At 43.8% G+C, this 23195-nt stretch overlaps 1 protein-coding gene across 3 annotated transcripts in view; it reads left to right on the forward strand.

The window, feature by feature from the left end:
- znf438 (zinc finger protein 438) overlaps positions 1-19300 on the forward strand; it is a 48946-nt gene extending 29646 nt beyond the window's left edge. The window contains exons 2-4 of one of the 3 annotated variants that reach the window (XM_056364611.1): positions 121-218; positions 14359-16149; positions 16302-19300. In XM_056364611.1, the coding sequence (XP_056220586.1) occupies positions 14387-16149; positions 16302-16890 (2352 nt within the window). In that variant the 5' untranslated portion in view covers positions 121-218; positions 14359-14386 and the 3' untranslated portion in view covers positions 16891-19300. Of the gene's footprint in view, positions 1-120; positions 219-13766; positions 14010-14358; positions 16150-16301 lie in introns of those variants that run through there. The other 2 variants (XM_056364612.1, XM_056364613.1) reach the window with 2 other exon arrangements.
- Positions 19301-23195: the final 3895 nt, after the last annotated feature.

Here is a 23195-nt window from a genome sequence, read left to right on the forward strand (position 1 = left end):
TCTTATTTGATTATTTAGTATTGAACACCCATATGCAATACCAAATACAATCAAATCTGTTACAGAGTTTGCCTCTCGACACGATTTATTTTAAAGGGTTTGTGTTTGATGTCTGTGCAGGGGGAGTCTGGAGAGGGGGGGACAGGACCACAACCCGGGCACCACCCAGGAAGAGGAGGAGCGAGGGAGCAGCGCAGGAGGAAGCAATCATTCAGTTGGTAAAGACTTTTTTAGTCTTCCATCAATTGTTTTTTTTATTTAGGATAAACTTCAACTCATTGTCACAGCAGCAGAAATACAAGAACAGATAGTGACAAAAAAATTGAACTTAACTTCTAAAAATAGAACGTGTGTGTTTGTGTGTGTGTGTGTGTGTGTGTATATATATATTGCATTGCGACAGAATAAAAGAGGAATAAACAGAAAAGTTAAAAATAAATAAATACAAAAATTGCACCTGGGGGAATGTAATATGGTGGTGGATAAAGTGTAGCAAGGTTTTCTGTCACTGTTTGCAGATTTTAAGGGGTTAAAACAGCGTGGGGAGTATTGTGTATCTGTCCTGTAACAAAGGTGTGATGCAAATGTTGATCTTATTCAGTTATTAAGCTTCAATCCTCACGCTCTAGTACTGGAGACAGAAAATAAGTCAGTTTATGACCAAAATCCTTTAAAATCCACTTCCTGACATCTGAGTTTGTCTGTATCTCCCTCTATGACCTCCTCCTCCTCCTCATCCTCCTCCTCATCCTCCTCCTCATCCTCATCCTCATCCTCATCTTCTTCCTGTGGACAGAGGCAGTCCCACTCAGCAGGGGCAATACACCGCCACAGTTCCTCTGTGTGTGTGTGTGTGTGTGTGTGTGTGTGTGTGTGTGTGTGTGTGTGTGTGTGTGTGTGTGTGTGTGTGTGTGTGTGTGTCTGTGTGTCTGTGTGTGTGTGTGTGTGTCTCTCCCAGGAGAATGAAATCCCACAGCTCACACTGACCTCATTATAAAAATAGCTCATCTATCCAGCCATCATATTTCCCTCCATTTCCCCTCTCCTCCACAATCTCTTAGATATATTGTGATGCTCTCCACCTTCTGCTCTCCCCTCTCTGTCTCTCCATCAGTGTTTGTGCTCGTCTTAATGTGAGATTAAAAGCTTATGCCAGTCCTTGTAGTGGAAAGGTTTCCCCTGCACCTGTCATTACCAATCTGGCCGTAATCTGGGATCACAACATGTCGTTTAATCATAAAACATCTCTGCATCACTGAAGGCGGTGTTTACATGATCTGTTAGCATTGTGTCTTGATAAGTTAGTTGTTATTTTTCCTTGGGCTTCCTCCTCTTCCTCCTCTTGTGCCTGATCCGCTGCCTCTCTTCACCCTCTCTCTCAGTGGAGCCAAATCCCCCCATTAGAGTGAACAGAGCTCGCGTCTGTTTAATTTAACAGCAGCATCAGTGATCATTACAGCCCAAGACGGGCTTTGATCCTGCCAGACAGCATTTCCTATGGTTTTAATAACCCAACAAAGACACCTGAGCAGATGCTCACTTTATGGACTCCAGACAAAGACGGAGACAGAATGACATGAAGAAAATCTTTAGGAATGAAAGGTCCTTCAAAGGGGGAGAAAACTCTATATGGACTTTATTTAGCAGGAAAAAGGTGATTGAACGTTCATGCTGTTGCTCAGTAAAGCCACGTGTTACATTCACAGACGTTTTCATAAGCGAAGTACAAGTCAGCTGCGGGTTCAGATCTCTGAATACTGACCATTACAATGACACTGTATTTCAACATTTCCCTTTCAAAGCTGTGTTAATAGAGTTTTTTACAAAGCTGAGATCCAGGTCAGAAGATATAACCTTATAATTATATTTGCCGACCCTGAAGTTTTTGCTTCAGGAGAGAAAAACGCTCGTAGTTCGTCTTCACTGCAGGAGTTTAATGTAATATGCAGCCATTGTGACTGATTCTACTAAAAGCAACTTCCAGGTGTTTTACAGAAGTAGTCGGCAGCGTTGCAGAGTTTAGTTTAGTAGATGTGTCACTCAATCTCAAGCGGTTAGACGGCCTGGATGCCGTATTTGTGCCAGCCGCAGCAGGGCCCTGGATTCTTCTATGTTATGTTCAAGGTAACCCTGAAAGAAAATCTTCCTTTGCTGTCTGTTCCACAACCACTTACTTTACTCCCCTACCAAACGACGCACATACAGTACATGATGTCTGCGTCGTCGTCTTTTGTATATCTGAAACATCCCACTTTGTGAAATACAGGGAAGAATCTTGTTCCACAGTTGTGTATGGTTCAGGTTATGGGACGTCCCAGGTTACAGATAAAGCTCTTGCAGTTTAAAAGAGCAACAAGTTTCAAGTTCTCATATTTGTACCTTAAGTCTGACTTTAGTCCAAGTCTCAGATCTGTACTTCTGTTGCAGCATCACATACAGCAGCGGTTCCCAACCTCATGCCCCACTTGAAAATCTCAAAAATGTTGGTGGCCCATATCCAACACCATAATAATACAGAGGCCAAATAATGCGTTCTCAGAGCACTGTTTGTTTTAATGATAAGGATCGAACATCCAGGATTTGACTGAGAGCAAGGGAAATATGTAGGAGGCTGTTTTTCTTTTTTGTTTGATTGGGAGAGATCACTCGTCCATTCCCCATCTGTCTCTTTGTCTGTTTCCTTTTAATTCTTCCTGCTGCTAACCAGCAGTCCCGCAACAACATAAAAGTTCCTGACATTGGTGTATCACAGTGATAGGCCTTAATATGAGAAAGAAAGAAAGAGATTTTAAACATTTTTTTATGTTTTTAAAGCTCATTTCATTTTACAACATTATTTTTGTGTGTGTATATGTATACACATACGTATACATACATACATACGTACATGTTATATAATTACATTTGTTGGCCCACTTGCAATACCTTCACGGCCCACCAGTGACATACAGTATAATGCAGCTATTGCATAGATCTATTTTAAGAAGTAATTGAAAAGATAAGAAGTAGCGCTTGTTTGTGTTCATCTCTCCTGTGTAACACCTTCTCACCTGCATACCCAGCAGCGTATTCCCCCCAGAAGGGCCATCTTATGTTAAATAAGAACAAGCTGCCTCGCATTGACCTGCTTTTAGAAGCCCGGGCTCACCTCAGCAGGAGAACTGTTGGGCTCATCTGCATATTCTTTTGATCTCACTCCGGGTCTCCAGGAGCAGCCGTCATTAAGGAAGTTTGCGCGACGTTCCCTCTTCTCTCATCGTGGCTGAAGCTCCACCGCGCGCCCCTTCCTCTGCCGGCGCCCTTCACTTCATCGCAGCCCTTTCAAAGTCCTCTTCCTCACCACCACCCTTCGCTTCAAAGCCGCCCTCAGTTGGGTTGAAAGCCAAAACCACTCTTGTCTGTCCTTCACCGCTAAGCTGATGTGTTTGTGTCTGTGTTATGTTGCCCTTGGGGTGGGTTACCTCCACCCCCACCCCTCCATATCATCTCTTCTCCTCCCCACCTTGCTGTTTATCTGTCTCTGGGCTCATCACGTCCCTGAACCTTCTCTAATTAGCATCCCACACAACACTGTTTATTTACTCAGGTACCGACAGGAGGGGAGGGAGGTGAGAATGAAAGGGAGAGTCGGAAAAAGGGAGAAAGAGACAGAGAAAGCCGGGAACAGGAAGAGAGAGAGAGGGAGGGCTGGGAACAGGAAGAGAGGGAGATATGATTCAGAGAATCAAAGAGCTATGAGACTCTCTCTCATAGCGGATGCAGGGGGTAATGATAGTTAGAAAGACATGATGCAGAAAGTCGAGAAAGTGAGAGACAGAGAACTTTCCCGCCTCTCCACGCCTCCTCTCTGCCTTTTCCAGCGTTTCATCTGAGATGCAGAGCACCTAAAATTAGCAAACTGGCAGCTTCCTTCCTTCCTTCCTTCTAGGGCCCCCATTAAAGTTCTCCCAGTGCGTTGAGTGATCATTAAGGTGGGACCGGGAACGCAGGTGCTTTCTTAGTGTCCCAGTCGAGGTTGCAGCGGCATCACTTTTCCTCGACAAGGCTGACATGAATAAAGATTCTTTGCAGTCCTCGTCTGTGGGCGTGTTTGCGTGGCAAACAGGTTTTTCACTTGTGAGTTGTGTAGCAGTGCGTTACAGCAGGCACGGCACATCTGTCAGTAGGATGGAGGAGCAAATTAATGCATGACGGACTGAGGGAGAGGATGGGAGAATGGGGCTAGATAGAAATGGACAGGTCTGTTGTTTATTTCCGCAGGCAGTGCAGGTTTGAACATCTTTAATCAGAGAGTACCTGATTTAATAAAGGTTACACATTATATATAAATATATAATATCAAATCCTTTGTGCGGGTTTCAACCTGTTTTGTGGCCCTGCTACCTGATACAGCTTTGTCTTAAGTCTTGCATCACATGTCCTACTTTCTGTGTCCTACATCATGTGTCAAACATCTGTGGCTGACTTAGATTTAAAACCTCAGTCAGCTTCAAACACACCAGTTCCTACAGAGTGTTGTCTGACCACATCTGAAGCCAGAGGTTTATCCTTGTTTCTGAGAAGCCAACAAATCATAGAAAAGGAAAAGATGCAAGAAATGTAGGAATGGGGAGAACGGTGCAGACTTTTCCTCACAAGCACTCATTGTGTTTCACGCAGTCATTCACACAAAAGGTGACAAATGTATATGTGTGAATGATGGAAAACAGAAGGTCAAACTTCTACATTCGTCTGTTTTGGAAAGTCACAAAAAAAAAACATATGATCCAACAATCACTTTGTCTTAAGCATATTGAGGCCTTTATTGAGGTCTATTGCAGAGGTCACTAAAAGGCAGACCGGAAGTCCGGATCCCTTTTAAATTATTGAGAATTGTTACATTTTGATGGAGCGTTTGTTTAGTAACCGACGCAGCTTTTCTCGCCTTTACGGCACTGGTCACATGACGATTCAAATCAGGGAGATACACACATGATCGTCAGAGAAAGAAGTGGGGACAGTAGAAGAGGGGAAGAAAGAGAAAAGGATGTGTTAAAGCTGTTCAGTTGTTGAGATGTGTTGAGATTGTTTATCAGAAATATGGTTCGGACTGATGGTTAACTTGGAGTTAAACATAAAGAACATTTTACACTTTTTATTTCATTTTGTTAATATGAAGCACTTGTTATAATCTTTCAAAGGCTCTCTGTTTGTAATGTAAATTATGTAAGTGCAACTTCTCTCAGACGTAGCGTGCACCTCTTGAATTGAAACGTTTGTGATCTGCAGTCGGACCAAACGGACTCCTTCCTGAGCATTTACTGCTGATCTTTATGACCAACAGTTATAATCAGCTGATGGTCACATAGAACTTTTTTTTTCCATTGTCTTTTATGTATCTGGAATGGAAACATGATCTTTACACTTGGGATCAGAGGGTGACCAATTGGAAGAACACTGCATCAACATTTGCTTTCATCTCTGGGAATACCATTCTGTCAGGATATGCAGAAATTGCTATTTGTCTTTGAATAAAAAAAAAGGCTTAGTCATCACTGTGGTGTAAGGATTTAAAAATGTATGTTAATGTTTCTTTTTATTTCCTGATCTCAAAAAGTTGAAAAAAAAACTTAAATCTTGGTCCAAAAGTTTGGCCAGCCTACTAAGTCAGTACTGGGTGACCTCCCTTTGCCGACTGTTCAGCATGGGGTTGGAAATATTCTGCTTTAGTGTTGTGTAGCAGCCAGTAGCACAGGAAACATCGCGCAGATAGAAGGAAGAATGGATTCCACTAAATATCAGCAGATTCTGGACACAGATGTCCTGCAGTCTTTCAGAAAGTGAAACACCTACTTACAGGTATTAAACCGATGTCTCCCTGGGACAAATTGTTTCCTTACCCTTCTACATCCTCAGTCCCTATATTGGAGTTCAACATGTTTTTATCTGCTTCCTCATTGCCACAGAAAGACATCCCTGTATGTCCGGCATCCTGTGTTGTACATCCACCGGTATCTACCGGTTTTTGTGTCTCTTATCTACTTTTTGTAGCATCATACCAACATGTCGTAATTTCCTGCTTTTTTTCCTCTCGGTCACTCAGCAAAATGAGATCGCAGCGACTTCCTGACATTAGTGACTACATATTTATGAAACCAAATATCTGACATTCTAACTTCCTCAGTGCAAGAATCTGGTCATTACTAAAATGGTCCAAACTTTCTAAAGAATTTAATGACTGGAATTTGAGCAGTATTGGGAATTGCATTCACTCCATCCATGTTTACTCATTCGTTCTCAAACACGCTTCCTTTCACCTTGCTGTGCTGATGTCTGACCTTGGGGGGGGCTATTATGCTCATTTCCAGCTCTATATTTAATTCTGGGACTCCACCAGAGTAGAGCACATTGACAGTTCAAAGAAAGTCCTTATTTGTCTCAAACTGTCTGTTATGCAGCCCCTCAGTGAGCCTTTGACTCACACAGGCAGTATTAGCTCAGGCCTCCTTAAGAACCCACTTTCTTCTGATTGGGCCAACTGTGGAGCAAAGCTTCTGAAAGAAAACCTTAAAACTACTTAATAACATAAGTGATCGGAAATGGCAGCTTTTCTTCTTCATCCATGCACATTGGAGCCCGAATCCGATCCAGAATATATGAGGGTGGACGCCACCAACATCCGCATCAACAAAGACTACAGCAGCACTACCTGCTTATTGTGTGACATAATCATAGTTCACTTAGTCTTTCAGTCACAGTCCGTATATAAAGGTTTTTCCATTTTCCCCTGTTAATAGTTGTATGTGTGGCCCGATGGCCAGCCAGACCCTCATGTCTCTCCCACACTTTCTACCCTATTTCCTGTCTCTCTCCACTTTCCCTATCAAATAAAGTATGATTAAAAAAATGCCCCAAAAAATTTTACTTAAATTTTTAAAAGACATTTGCAAAAAAAAAAGCATCTTCTCGACATGGCGACAGGCTAAAACTGTCCAAACTCTTCCCGGCCTCTTCTCTAACTAGCTTTGTTTGAGGGCGTGTCAAACGAATCAGTAGGTGGGCTTTATGCAAATGTATTACACAGTCATGAAGATAAGCTACGGAAGAAAAGCCTGGAACAAAAACAAGGTGTTTCAGGCACCTAAAGTTTTCTGTGGAAGAGAAAAACTTTCTTTGCTGAACTTTTACATGCACAAAAAATCTACAGTATAAACACACTGAAGGAAAGGGAATTCCATTCACTACATCCTTCTCCACTTATATGTTCCCACTCCTTGTCACCTCCCTGTTCTGATTTCTGACAGCCCTCATCCCTCTCCTCTTTTTTCTCCTTTTTCTCCTCCAGCTCCCCTCCTTCCATTTTTCCACCACTCTTTAGTGCTGTTTGACCTATTCAGAAGGGTCCAAATGTCACGGCGGAGGGAAAGGTCAGGTAAAGGTTTAGTGTCGAGCAAAGTCTGGATGGCTAACACAGTGCTGGCTGCCTGAGGGGGGAGCACATTAACACTTGAGACCTTGAGCACACACCTCTGCACACGCACACGCGCTCCGACACACTGCTGTCACCTCGGCTTCACGTCGACGCCACTCAGCCCTGAGCCGACAGCCGTGTCATCGGTGTGCACGTGCACGTGACCGTGCGTTTGTGTCATTTTGTGCGCACGCTCATATGCTCATTTGGTTCATCTGTGAGCATGGATGATTGAAGGTGTTACAACTTCCTGGGGATGACACATGGCCTTGTTGGACATCAGGTCAAAGGTCATTGGTTGTCAGGGGTTTACAGCATCCTGCCTTCAAAGGGCAGCGCCTCGTTTTTTACTGAGTGTCCACATTCTCTGCAGTGACCACTCTCTGTTCTCTGCCTCACTCTGGAATATTTTTACCTGGAAAACTGTTTAAATACAAATGGAAATGATTAGAGCAATCATTTCATTATTTCTAAGATGTGAGTCAATGAAAGCAAAACATCCAGAGTCTCAGTTCAGCGTCTTCTATAAGAGGAACGGCAGGTGAGCAGTGGGATTTCTCTATCGATTAATCTACATCCACATGCAGGGCAGAGCAGCGGGATCCTAATTGGAATGGATTTCTCCCTCACATTGATTTGCTCAGGTGACAGTGGATAACATACGGGGTGTGTGTGTGTGTGTGTGTGTGTATCTGTGTGCATGCCATGAATACCATATGGTGCTGTAATGTTCTCTCTTGCATTACCTTTCACTGTTTGTTGTTTGGTGTTCTGTGTGTGTGTGTGTGTGTGTGTGTGTGTGTGCACGTGCACGTGCATCTATTTTTTGGCCCTCTCATTCAGCAGAGCTTTGGGACAAAACAAGGACCTCTGCAAACACTGATTTCATTTTCCCCATGATCGCCTTCGCTCCAGACCCTAGCTCCTTGGCGTACACACGCACACAAACGCGCGCACACACACACACACACACACACACACACACACACACACACACACACCTTAGGCTGGAGAGCAAAGATGAGCAGTTAGCATGCATGCAGGAAGACGCGATCAAGCACAGATAATTCTTACATTCACTGAGGAGGAAAGAAAATGGTATGATCTCATTTCCTCTTGGACTGCAATATCCATGAACAGCTCCTTTTGTTTTAATTGAGAAAATGTATATTAATATATATATTTATATATTTTAACTACCTCTCTCTCACACATATTCACTAATCCCACATGCTGTGTATGTGTGTTTGTGTGTGCGAGACACAGAGAGGTAGAGGGAGGAGGTCGGTGAAAGATGGCCGCTGGACATGGCTTCTCACAGCCGGCTGGCCCTGACCCCCTGTGATTTGCCCTCTTATCTAGCCCAGATCCTGGCCTTTCATCTGGGCTAAAACCTGGGGGAGCTTGGCCTCTGCTGGGTTTTTAGCCCTCCCTCCCACATGTACACATATACTCTTCATTCCAGACCCCCTCCATCTCCAGGCTCTATCTTTGAGTCCCAGATGAGAATTGCTCTCACCTACAAGGGAGATAACAAACCTCACACTCCTCTGCTCCCTGCTCTGCTTTCCTCAAAACACTTCACATTTGATTTTCATTAAGTCTCACCACAAAAGAAAAAACCTGATTCCCTTTTCCTGTTGTCTACCGTTAACAAACTGTCCAGAGGCTGACAGTTTCACATGAGAATGTCTTTTAGTGCTCTTAACTTATTCTAAAAACAGGCGAGGTTGTCTTGCATTTGGGTCGCAGCCACAGACTCGATACACTGGGAGCAGAATGCTGGACTCTGCAGTTCAAACAGTAGTTGGCCCAAAGCGAGACAAAGCATAATCAGAGAATGCATCAGGGATGCATTACTGGCTAACAATAGGCAGGTTGTTTTGGCTGGTCAGCCCATTGGTCTTGGCCAGAGCACCTCTTCATGTGACCCAGGTCCTGGTTTGAGAGTGTGAGCTGAAGTTATTTTTTTGTGTGTGTAGCTTTGTGCAGTTCACTTCATACCATTTCATTCCATTCCAGGTGGATGCCTGGCCCGTCCCCACACTGCCCTTCTGCTCAACCCTGACCTGTTTCCAGCATAAACAGCAGATCGTCACCTCTCACCCCTCTGGCTTTACCTGATAATCTGTCTCTGTGGATCACCCCCACCTTTTCTCTTCTTTTTCTCCCTCAGCCTCCCACATTCTGACCAGAAACCAGGTTTCTGCATCACCCCAGCCCTGACCTCTGACCCCAGTCAGATTAGAGTGGTTGGCATTTCAAATCCAGCAGCAGATTGAGTAGCGTCTGTGACCTCCCCATGCATTTCTCCCCTCTGAATCGAGGCAAGGCCAGTCAGATCGCAGTAACATCTAAAGTTAGACACGGGTTTGCAGTTGAAGGCGTTTCATTCACTGAAGTAACATCTCTGATCCACATACACCAGTGTGTGGAGGTGAATACAGTGGCGTTGGAAAGTTTTTAGACCTTTTCACTTTTCACACAATTTATCGTGTGATAGATTAATTGATTAAATTTCCTTTTTCCCATTTCTCTACACACAATAACCGATAATTACAGAGCAAGAACATTTTTGCTAATTAATTGAAAATGAAAGATTTTGATCCTTTGCTAGGTGTAATCTGTTTGCTTTGATCATCCTTAAAATATTGTCTCTCCACAACTTGATAAAATGCTAATTCAATTTATTTGAACACAATTAAAGCTTGTCAGACCAAAAACTGAGCTGTGAAGTCCAAGGAACTCTCCATGGACCTTTGCTATTAGATTGTGTTGAGGCATGGATCTTAGTTTAAAACAGTTTCTAAAGCTTTGAATGTTCTTTCTTTTTCCAAAGTAAAGAGCTGGTCGTCCAGCAGAACTCAGTGATCAGGGAAGAAAGGCCTTGGTCAGGCAGATGATCAAGAAAAATGAATTTGTCTGATCAAAAGGTTCACCTACAGGGGCAAGAAAACCTGCTTTCCTGGATTATTTGCTTCTAAACTGTGACCTGGTCCTCTTCTAAATCACAAACACATTGAGCTTATGGTAGAAAAACACAAACAATTATAATCTGTTGTGTCTTTATTTAACAGCCATTAAACATTAACAGTGCTGGTGGAAAAAGCAAGTGAACCCTTGGATTTAATAACTCATCGATCCTCCTTTTGCTCCAATAACCTCAACCCGGCTCCTCCAGTAGCTGCTGATCAGAGCTGCACAATGTTCAGGAGGAATTTTGGACCATTCTTCCTACAGAGCTGCTTCAGCTGCATCTGAGGATGTCTGGTGTGAGTGTCTCTCTTCAGCTCATTCCACAGCATCTCTGTTGTATTAAGGTCTGGGCTCTGACTGGACCACTCCAGGAGGTGGAGTTTCTTTGTTTGACACCTGTAGTAGATTTACTTTGATGTTTAGGGACATTGTCCTGCTGCATCACCCAGTTTCTACTGAGCTTCAGCAGGTGAGCAGACACCCTGACATTATCCTGTAAGAGACCTGGTTAAACTTCACAGTTCAATTTCCTCATGATGATTTGGAGCTGTCCAGGCCCAGAGGCAGCAAAGCCCCGAATAGTGATGCCCCTTCCACTGTATTTTGTATTCATGTTAGCGTGCAGTCCTTTTCTTACACCATTCATATTGCTGTTGGTTCTTCCCAGACGATTCACCCTTTGTTTCATCAGTCCACAAAACATTTTCCCTTTAGTGTTGTGGAGAGTCAAGCTGCTCTTTGTAGAACTTCAAGTGTGCAGTGATGTTTTTTTGTCGAGAGCATCAGCTCCCTCTGTGGTGTCCGGCCATGAACACAATGCTTAGTGTTGTAATGCTACGCTATGTTGCACCTTTTGGAGGAGATTAATACAGAGCAGTAACACTGTCTTGAAATAATTTTCTTTGTTTTGTATCTGCCATTGATCACAGTTTCTCTTGCATTAGATCGTCAGATTGTATCTCAATATGATTTAAACCTAATTACTTTTTACACCTGGTTAAAAGTTTACTGGTCTGCCTCTTGAGCATCTCTTCCTCTGAATTTTTCCAGGCAGTTTCTTTCTTTGCTTGAATACTTCAAAAGTCACCACAAGATAATGGAGGATGATGTTGTTGATGTCCCCTCACTGGGACGTCAACAAGTGAACAGACTCCTCCTCCTTCCTCTCCTCTCTTCCTCTTCTTCTCTGCCTGCTCCCATGTGACACTGAGAGGAGCATCCCATAGTATGAAAAGAGGGGACACACACACACATAGAGGGTAAAAATGGGAAGAGAGAATCGAGGGAGAACAGAGGAGAGTAGCCTAGAGAGCTTCTTCAAATATTAATGTTGCGTGGCCTACACCAGTAAGGGAGACTTTGTCATTGCCCCATTCTGTATAGTGAATAACTAGATGTGGCTTGAGGCCATGCTTGAGGCTTGAGGAGATGTCATCATCACCGAAACTCACCTGTTGCATCAGCGTACTTCCTGTTGTAGAGCTCAGAGTGTGAGTGTGTGTTAACGCAGGATCAGACAGTGTGAAAACACAACAGAGTTATTACCAGGTTTGAATTTAGACCAGTTTTGGACTCTTCTGTTGATATAAGTTTTAAGAATTAGTGTCTTTAGTCACACTAGCAACATGGTTCTTGGAATGGTTGGTCCACCACTTTGATCCAGACTGAAATATCAGAACATTTTTGCATGGATTGCCATGAAATTTCCCCTGACTTTTCCTCCAGTTGTCACTCATCCAGTGGACAGTCTCAACAAGCACTGGATGGATAAAAAGATCGATACGAGGATAAGACTGTGCTGACCCTCCTCTTTGCATTTTGTATGCAGATTCATGCAAGGATACATTTATTGGCATCATCATGCTGCACTGCAGTATGTAACTGTTACATTTTATCTTAAAATATTTATTTTTAATATGTTTCATTTAATATTTGTACTCCCTCCTGCCACAGGCTTCATCGTGGTCTGTGCAAACACATCTGTGTACAGATGTTTTAAACACAGCAGCTCAGGAACAGCGCATGGTCAGATTAGATGACCTTGCTGAACTAATTTGCATATTAATGAGAAGCGTTGTTGGGGCAGGCTGTGTATTTGGTAAGTGCTTGTCGCTCTATCTCCCACCTTTATAGGATGATGATGACGAATTCCCCTTGGTTTATTGTCTAATATTAAATGCACTGAGTTTCTTTAAATATTAGATGTCGCCAAGTATTAAAGTTCAAACAGGATACCCCACCCCCCACCCTCCACTCTGCTCCAGTGCTATTCCTACTTTTCCAGGTGGAATGAGACAAATGGATGTAGTAAAGCTGAAACTTGTTTCTGTGTGGTGTGACTTGGTGTCAGGTGACGTCTGCTGAATCATGTGTGACAAAAGGATTACAGGCCTGCTGGCTGCTTCTCCAGCTGTTGATACACACCCTTTTTTTTTTTTTCTCCTTAATGTCAAACTTTCACATGGTAGAATTCATCGCCAAGCGTTGCCTCTACACGCTTCTCCCACTCTCTGCAGCCACATAAAATGCCCAGAGGAACACACATCCCACAGTTTTATTCCACTCTGTTTTCAGCCAAAGTCACAGTCAAACTGGAATCAACTATCCACGCAGAGGAGGAATATCTCCAGTTTTATGGAGTCGTAATGCGGTAGGGGTACTGTATAAATAATCTCTCCGCACAGAAACACTTCCAGCTGTTAAACAATATGCCCTTTGCAGTTTTTCTTTTCTTCTCCTTCTTTTTGAACATAGAAAGCTTCTTGCCCAGACTGCTTTGAAAATGAATACAGGGGTTTTTTTTCCTTGTATTGAGAAATTATGTTTTTGAATTTTTGCCTTTTGTGACACCTCCAGATTGTTGCACTTCATGCTGATTAGTATTAGAGTGGAGCTGGAACTCTGCCTGTATTAAAAAGTGCTTTTGAAAGTCAGGTCATAATGTGAAATTCAAAGCTCAGAATCTGTTTACAATTAGACCCTTTGAAGCATTCCACTGTAATCTCTCCCTCCTTTTGATATAAAGATACAGTATTGATATAACTAAAGGGAATTTTGCCTTTGTTTTTAAAGCCATACCTGTGGCTTTTGATTGATGGGTGGAAACTGTTCGGTAGATTCAGATAATAAAGACTTGTTTAAAACCTCACTCTGAGGTTATAGGTTCCTCATAGAGTTCAGCAGTATTTTGTATCAACACAGGCAGAATGGCGAGACCCAGTGTGGAAAAAGCCTTATCCCCACTGGGCAACCATGAAACATTATTTGTGAACAAGGGATGATAAAGTAAATCCAGGGCTCTTTTTTTTTTCAGCGGCATCCTCATTGCCTCTGGCCAGGTTGCAGTGCTGGTCAGTGGAGGGGGAGATGAGAGGAGAGCCCCCTCTTCATCTGGTAAAGATCCTGCCGTTGGGCAGCTTTCACGCTCCACTGACTGATCCTTCCAGGAAGTGAGGGGAGGTACAAGGACCCCCCCACAGAGCCCCAGCATGTACCTTGGCTGCATGCTGAGCCCAAATCAAAGGGGGCAGTCTGTCCTAAGCCTGGGGGAGAAAGAGCCTGCTGAGTGTGACCAGAGACATGGGTAATAGGACAGCTTGTCACACTTGTGCAGATGCCTGTATTTTTGACAGTGTGGTTCCTTCTCTCCTGCTTGGGTTGCACAAAAAAACCCTTTTGCACTGAGGTCACATTTATTGTAATGACCTTGGCAGCTTCCAGACAAGACCAGGAAGTCATGTAGCCATCACAGTTATTACTATTAGGTATGTTAGATCAAACAGATTTAAGACTGCAATCATACGCGGTGTTGCAATGCTGGCAGTTACTGTTGATGTGGAAACTTTAGGGTAGAAGGGCAATTTAATGCTGGAAAGGAGAGCTATTCTCAGTGCAATAACTAATATAAATGATTTATTGTGTTTGCGTTTCAGTTGGTAGCAAGTGAGTCCAGCCCTTCAGATGAAGAGCCTTCAGTTCCGGAACATCGCCCCCAAGGCCCCGGCCGTGGTGCCCTCCCCCTCCCCTGCGGTCCTGTCCTGCCAGCCTCCCTCTGCCCTCCCTGAGGCTACCACCGCCTCCAGCCCCAAGTCCATCATTGTGCCCACCCAAAACTATGCACTGATGCAAATAGCCGGTCAGGATGGCACGTTCTCCCTGGTGGCGCTGCCCCCTTCTGTCTCCTCCCAGACACCACAGCAACAACAGCAACAAACCCAGTCAATCCAAAAGAACCTCAAACTGCCCATTCCCAGATACCAGCCAGTGAGGAGCAAGGGGACCACAGATAAGGTCAAATCACCACCACCAGCTGCCACGATGAAAAAGGCCTCCAAGGCTACTATGACATCACAGACCAAATCAGTGGTGGGTGGGTCATCAACAGCTGTAAAGAAAAAACAGGAGTCCAAGCACACAAAAGAAACCTTAGTGCCGAAAGAGGAACCATCCGAGCAGGTAATTCTGATTGACCCGGGCTCCTCGGACATCTCTGTCACTGCTCTGCTTCCAGACAATGCTGTCCTGTATCCCAGCTCTCAGTTGGAGCGAACGCCAGATGGCTCTGAACGATCCGCTACAACTGGCCTTATTCAGAACCTCCAGTACCCCCCTACTGCTGTCAAAAGCTCCCCAGTCAAATCCTCAGAGGAAAGTAAGACCACAGTGAGGCTGTGCCAATCCAACCCCACCACAGGCCAGCCCCAGAGCAGTATCACTGTCCTGTCCCCGGCCATCTTCAGCAAAGCAGTCCAGATTATCCCATCCCCACCTAAGGGTAAACTGCCCATTCTGCCCTACTCTAAAATGAAGAGCACCCTCATCCCAGCTGCCAAGCTCAGCAGTTTGTCACCAGAGAAGAAGGATTTCTCCAGCCAGACAGGACACACCAGCCCCATAGATCCTACATCCAAGACCCTCGAGCCAGCCGAAGCTTTGAGTCACAACCAGGTGTCAAACTCTGCTCTACAGCCACAGGCCAAGACCACACTCATGCCTGTTTTGGGGACCATCCAGAAACCACCCGGCAAGAAGCGAGGGAGGAAGAGAAAGACAATGGAAGACATCTTGGCATTTGAGGCCCGAAAGAAGAGGTCCTTGTCCTTTTTCCGTAGAAGGGTCCCTGAGAAGCCGCCAGCAGTTGTTCCTGGCTCCAAGCAAAAGGAAGTTGACATTTCAAAGAAGTACCGGAGCATCCGCCCCAAGCCCATGTTGGTTATGGAAACAGTTCCCCAACTGGTTAGTCTGCCTGCCATTACCTCAGAAGGCCAGGAACAGGAGCTCGTACTTGGTCCCCAGCTCCCCACCACTACTCCAACCAAGGCCCCTGACTGTCCTCCCCAACCAGCCCCAGTGACCCTCCACCTGAAAGGTGCCTCCCATCCCAGAGTGTTCATAGGCAGCCGTCCGCTGCACCGCTGTCCCACCTGTAGCCGCTGTTTCCAGTTCAAGCACCACCTCCAGAGCCACATGAACAGTCACACCAACAGTCGGCCCTACGCCTGTCCAGTGTGCCGCAAAGCCTACGCTCACTCCGGCAGCCTGAGCACCCACATGAAGCTTCACCACTCGGAGGTACGACCACGTCGCTCTCTGTGCTGTGAGTTCTGCGAGAAGGCCTTTGGGTATGTGGGGGTGTACTTCAGTCATCTGAGAGAGGTCCATAAGGTGGTGCTGACCGTAGAACCGTCGATCAGCCATCATGAGGATGACATGTCTATTGAGGGGTAAGATTATTATAAGCTTCATCATAAGGATTCCTACTTAAACACGGCGTTTACCTTGGTGCAGGTTTTGTGAGATTCCAACACTTAGATTAAATGTGTAAATAAATTGATGAGGCAACATTCAACAGTGCATTGTTCATTCTCCTCCCCAGGGCCAACTCCCCAGAGCCATCAGATGAGCAGGACCATGAAGACCCCGTGGAGCTGCAGATCAAATGTGGTCGTTGTCAGGCGATCACTCCCACCTTTGCTGACATGAAGATGCACTTACTGTACGTGCACAGGGAAGAGGTCCAGGTTCGACTTTATGATGGCCAACCTTTGCGGGGGGGCCGCGAGGTTGAGAAAGAACTGGTCAAGCACGCAGCCCACTATTGGCGGCAATTCAACGAGAAACACAACCTGGTAAAGTGCGGCAGCTGTGACGAGGAGTTCTTCTCCTTCTCCAAGCTCAAGAGGCACATCATGTCCCACCACCGGGGAAGAGAGGGGACAGACAGCGCGACCATCTCATCACCAGACAGCGGTGGAGGACTCGGTGTCCTTGCGGCAGGTGCAGCCTTTAACTGTGTGCTGTGCAGCGAGGTACTGGACACTAAGGAGGGGGTTATGGAGCACTGGAGGAGTTGCCACCACTGTGAGAAACCCAGCCTGCTCTGGGACGCCCTGAGCTCCTACCCTGGCCAGGAAGAATGTGAGGCGGACGGGGATCTGGACACTCCTGCTCTAAGCCCACACTAACCAGCCTGGCCCTCGGAGGGCATGGAGCCCTTCACTGTGGCTCCTCCTCATACACACTCAGTCCTAACAATCAGCAGCACAGGGATGGAGGGTCTCTCTTATGTCTTTTACCACTAGTTTCATCTTTCACCAGTTCAGGCTTTTGACGTGGGCCAAAAGAAAGGAAAGGAAAAAGAATGGTGAAAACTGATCTTTGTGTTACATTTCATAAGAGAGATTCTCTCTAGGTCAGAAAATCCAATTTTATAAACAATATTATTTTCCATGTTATTTTGATTGCACTGTTTTTATTTGTTTTTTGTTTTGTTTTTTTTTTTACTTCATTTTGTTTGGAGGTATGTATTTAATATCCTGTTGGAAATTAGATGATTATTTTTTTCTACTGCTTATTTAAATGTTACTAAATGGCTTATTTATAACCAAGCTGACACAGTGAAACTGTTAGATGGTCATTTCACCCAAACACTTACCTCTTGTGGTATCTAGCCATGCATATCATTTGGTTTTATGTGCTCAGTTTTTGCGATATCTGTTGCTGAGATTTCTGCCTCCAATCTAGAGGAAAAATTTGATTTCAAAAGTTCAGCACAACAACATTTGTTTAGGCGATTTATGATTAGCAGAGTGATGACGAGGGAGAGAGAAATGCAGAAATAGGTCCTAGGGCAGATACAAACCAGAGATGTTGTGATTCATCTTAAAGCCAGTTATTTAACTTGGAAGACAAATACATGTTCAGTTTATAAACTGTCATTTTTAAATACTGCATCTTCCACAAAAACAATTGAATTGACCTCCATTGTTTTGGATTGCGCAGTAATTTTAATGATGACGTCTTTGACATCGACTGAAACAACCAAGATGATCTGCGTGGCTGAATAGCACCGTGGGAATGTGTGAAATATGTTTTTTGTTTATTTCTTTTGAATCGGGTGGAGTGATCTTTTGAAATACTGAGAAATGTAAATCTCACAACAAGGGCACACTGTCTACTGTCACACTGGCTGACAATTTATCTACTGGCCTTGGATTATTACAGGTTAAAAGACGTTTTATGCGATATTGCTCGTGTAACAGAAAAATCAATATTTTCAGTTATGACTTGAACTTTCAGTCTGACTAAGGGCAGTATTAGGGTCCTCTGTCAACTTGGATCCATGAAGAAAACACTTTTCTAACCAGCACCCAAGTGACATCCTTGTGGCCTTCTGAAAAAAAAAAAAAAAAATCGTTCATGCGTAATGTGGCTTATCATCAGTATGGTCCTCTGTAGGCCAAGTTCTATCTCCTTGACTTGTTGATTAATGCCTCTATGTGTATTCTATGATATGCCAAGGGTCTATTCACACTAGTGATTGTAGAAGTGAGTTTTGCATTTAAGCTTTTTAACCACTGACGGAAAACTGTTTGTCGATTTAGTAAACACGCAAAGGAAACCATCGAATTGCCTACCTGTCGTTGCCAGCTCATGTATGCACCTGTGGAATTGTGTGCACCCAGACTCTATGATTAGAGCTAATATAAACCGTTGTCAAGTCCAGAAAAATATGCTATTTTATACTCTAGATTAATACAGATCTTTTAGTATATTTATGCTTGTGGTTGGTCCTTAAAGAACCAGCACCGAGACAGTTGTTATGTTTGCTTCTCCTAGTTTGGGGGACGCTTGATGTCTTGTTATTTGGTTGGGAGTTCATTACTACATGGCAAGTACCTCTGTTAACATTTGTCTGTGTTTATCTTTCATATAAAAAAATATCACAGGGTCAAGTGAATGTACCTGAATGTTTTAAAAACCCTACCAAAAGTATATGCTATATAGACTTATTCTATAGATAGAAGATATAGATATATTGAGAAAAAAAACATATATATATTTACATAGAGTAACTAGTGAATCAGCTGCTTTGTTCTGTCACAGTGGAGGAGGGGAAACGAGATGAATATATCATTGCCAAACCTGGCAACAAAAGCCATGCAGAGCTGTCCTTATGTGTCTGACACAAAGCGTAGGACTGTGAATGAAGGGCAAAGCACTGATGTGTACATGTCGCACTGAGTGAGTCAAATGCAGCATACTGTACTACTGTTCATTGAATGCCATGTTTGCGTGTTCATCAGTGAACTGTCCTTTGTTTCCATGCCCTCAACACAAACCAGGAAGTGACAGAAGTAAGGGTCAGACTCTTCTTTCCTCAGTTTAGATGAGAAACACACACGACTGTCAGCACAAGTCCGAAAGTGAAAAACCCCACACCAGGTGATATAATGTGTTTGGCTCATTCAATCTGTTGACGGTGTCCTAAAAAACAAAACAAACAAAAAAAAAAAAGACTGAAAGTGTTTGTGCTCTGTTTGTGTATCTGAAGAACCTGATGTTTATGAGAATAAAGATATGCTTTGTTGAAGACTACGGACTGTTTGTGGATGATTAGGTTCAGAACTATGTTACACAAAAAGCTTTGCAGTCCACTTGGAACATGCCATTCACGTTCTGCTACATCCAACAATGAGCTAACTGCAGCTACAAGCCACTGAAAAATGACAGGTAAATTGATATAATGCTGTTGTTGTGGGGGTTTAATAATGTAATAACGTTGTATTTTATGTTTCAGTTGTCTTTTAAATACATAATTATATTGGGCGTTTTTATTATTATTATGAGAAAAATTGCATATGACAGGAAATTTGAAGATAATCTAAATGATTGAATATTGCTTCCAGCCTAACTGTTGTTTCTATCAGCTTCAGTTTCCAGTCTGGATCCAGACCAGAGTCTGCACATTGAGCAACTGGACCACACGAAAAGTGAAAAACATTTTTCTGGACATAAGGTACAATTATAAGCCAATATATGTGTCAAACATCAATGTCCGAAGTAGCAATTGAAAAATCCGGCACACTGTCTGACTTGAAATAAACAATTTATTTGCAACTTCATCAGGCAAAAAAAAAAAAAAAGTTTGATGATGAAAGTCTAGCAGTGAAATGTTGCAAATAAAGTGTTTATTGGTACAACTGCTACTTCGACTCCACTCATCCTGCTCCTATGCTCCTAGACATGCAAAGTGTTCTTGTTTTGAAACATAAATGACAAAAGTAGGGCTGCAACAAACAATTACTTATAATTATTACTGATTAATCGTTAATTGGTCTATAAAATGTCACAAAAAGGCATCTTCAAATTGCTTGTTTTGTCTGACCAACAAAACCTAAAGATATTCAATTTGCAATGATAACAAGGCTAAGAGCTATGCTAGCAGCTGTGTGAAGTGAAGCTAAATGCTTACATGCTTTCATTTACCACGTTAAATGTTTCCAAATGAGTTCAGTGTGTTAGAATGCTAACATTTTCTAATTAGCACAGAAGACGAGCTAGAGTTGAGGCTGATGGGATTGTCTCATCTACTGTAGCAAAAAAGACAGACTGAGTTTGGGTTGAGGCAGACAGGAGGACGGAGTCACTGTGTGTCCATCAGAACAAATCCAGAGAATTGCATTAACTGATATTTCACTCTGCAAAGGTGTGTGCGTGTGTGCAGGATGTAAGGGTCATGCTAAGTGGTGTAGCCCCAGGGCTTTTAGGAGCCCATATATGCCTCACCTCTGTGCTCCTCCTCTCCCAACAGACCTTCCATCTGTCTGCTGAAGCGTCATAAAATAATAAGACCCACAGATACAAGTCTGCAAATGTTTCTACTCTTTGGTTTTAATGCACATTCTTATGTCTCTTTTATTAGACACCACACAGGATCCACAGAGCAGAAAAAAAAAACTGGCTTAAAAACACAGCACATGGGCTGGAGACGATTTCTGGAAGACTGCTGAGGTTCAGACAAAGGTGAGGTTGCCATGTTCTGAGAGGAGCACAAATACAATAGTTGCATGCCTTTTGATGGCTTCATATTTAATGAATGGAGATGACATTAATAATGCTTGATATTTTTCTCTCTCTGTTCATGCATTTAGAATAAAGAAACACTAAATCGCTCTTTTCAGACTCACAGAAAAACAAAGAGGGACAAATAAGTTGCACACATGAGAATGCACTTTTATTAGTCTCCATGCCATCAGAACCAAATGCTCTGTGCTCTGTTGCAGGCCCAGCTGTGGTAATCATTGTCACACCAGTGTGGAATGCAGGTCCTCAGCTTTAATTGAATTGGAGGCATATATTACCCAGCATCAAAGGTCAAAGGGCACTTCTAGTGTGGTTTCTGCTGCTAGTCAAACAAGCAACGCACCCTGACACAAAACAACCGTAGCTGGCTTCACGTCAACTCCTCAACTTCTTCAAACTGCTTTACTCAAAGGATTCAAGTGACAGTGATTCAACTTCAGGTGGGTTTCAGCTCCGGTGGAACACAAGATAAAGCTGCGACATCAGTACATGCCGGGCCCCCAATCTAGCGTCGCCATCGCACTACATCGCAAGCCGCAGATAAAAAGGAAAGCGCTATACGGTGATGCATATTTCCCTTTAATCAGAGCTAACGTGCACCACAGCCGTCACACTGCACTCCCACCTCGCTGTGGCTCTCAGGGGGACAGGGGAGATCAAAGCCCCCTCCCCTCCCCACCCCACCCACTTGTACATGATCAGTGGGAAAGAAGGAGAACTGTGGGCTGCTCTCTTTCCTTCTCTCCTTCTTTCTTTCTTTGGGTCTTTGAGTTACACCCCCCCACCCCCCACAGCACCACCACCACAATGGCCCTGGAAGAGACCCGTCGGACATGTTGATCTACGTATGTCAGAGGAGATGCATTGACTTTGTGTGTGTACCTGTTTAGCTTTTGCATGTGCTCTCTCTCTTTCTCTTTCATTCAACCCCATATGTGCAGACAGAGCAGGGTGGAAACTAAACCGCTAAACAACATGCAGGGAGACTTGAAATAACAACACTGGCGTCACTGGGAGAAAGCAGTGGGAGATTTATGGGACAGTAAAAATGTGACCCGCACTGACCAGAGATGGTCTCCAGAGCGACTTAGGTGGGGTGTAATGAGAGTGCAACATGCAATCTGCTGGCTCCACTCCCACCTTCTCACTTCTCACTTTTGATGCACGCTCTGTTGCCAGTCTGTCTTAATACACTAACACCCGTGAAGCTTCCGTCAGCACGTGCAATATGTTGGTGATACATGTGCACATTCATCAAAGTGATTCTATGGTTTCATCAAAGATTTATAAACCCTCCTGGATGTCAGGACTTAGATGTACAAATCGGTAATCCCACATCTATGAACTCTCCCTCCATCTTTCCCTCGATCTGGAGATGTGATCCGCCCTTCCCTTCCCTTCCCTTCTCCGCTGCCTCTCGGTCTCAGGTTTCAAAGCGTCCCGTCTCTCCTCACCCCCCTAGATTAGTCATCTAATGAGCAGCAGGGCTGATCAGGTTAATAATTGATGACGGGCGGCTGGAGAGAGGCATCGATCCGAGCCAGGCTGTGGCTCTAAATGGAGCAGAGAAGGGGACACCTCGGGAGGATGAGGAGGTGCAGGTACATCACTGCAACACTGGATTCACATTCACTGCTTGTGTCAGTTTCATGAGGAAAGAGACAAAGAGCAAAGAGTAACCACTGGGGGAAGTGTTACCCCCATAATCACGTATTGGGATCCCCATATATAAAACTTTGTTTCAGGAAACAAAGGTTCGTTGTTGTCAGTGTAGTGTTGAATTATTTGTAGAATGTGCATGTAGAGATAACAGTCTGGTGAAATCTTTTTTAAAAAGTCATAAAACAGATAATAACAGTCCAGAACCTTCCAGGGGACCTCAGTTAAAGAATCATTAGGCTTGTGAAACGCTGTACTTCACTTTTACCATCACATACACACAGAAAACCACCTGTGATGCCACTGACACTGTTTATAAAAGACACAGAGAAATTAAACACATATCCTCCCAGTAATCCTGTGCCATATACATACACTTTTCCAATCAGATGTGATTTTGGAAAGCTGGCATTCAACACAATTACATCACATAATACAGCACTTGACCGAAGACTAGAGGACTTGACACGGGACGTGCCTGAGGTCCAGTTTATTAATTCCTCCCTCTTCCTCCTCCTGTTCTAACAACCTGGGAGAAGGAGGTATGGGTGGAGGCCAACAGTCCTCTACAACTTTATATCCATCTCTAAGTATTTGTGAAGCCATGTCCACCTTTGAGTGATCAAATCAAATCTGAAGGATCTGAATGAAATAACTCTTGTAATTATACTCCACCTATATTCCTCTTTTCAGAAATGAGTTAGCATTTTAGCTCCTCTGGTTCCCTCATCCTGACGTCTGTGGG

Source organism: Seriola aureovittata, chromosome 20, assembly GCF_021018895.1.
Source record: "Seriola aureovittata isolate HTS-2021-v1 ecotype China chromosome 20, ASM2101889v1, whole genome shotgun sequence".
NCBI lineage: Eukaryota > Metazoa > Chordata > Actinopteri > Carangiformes > Carangidae > Seriola > Seriola aureovittata.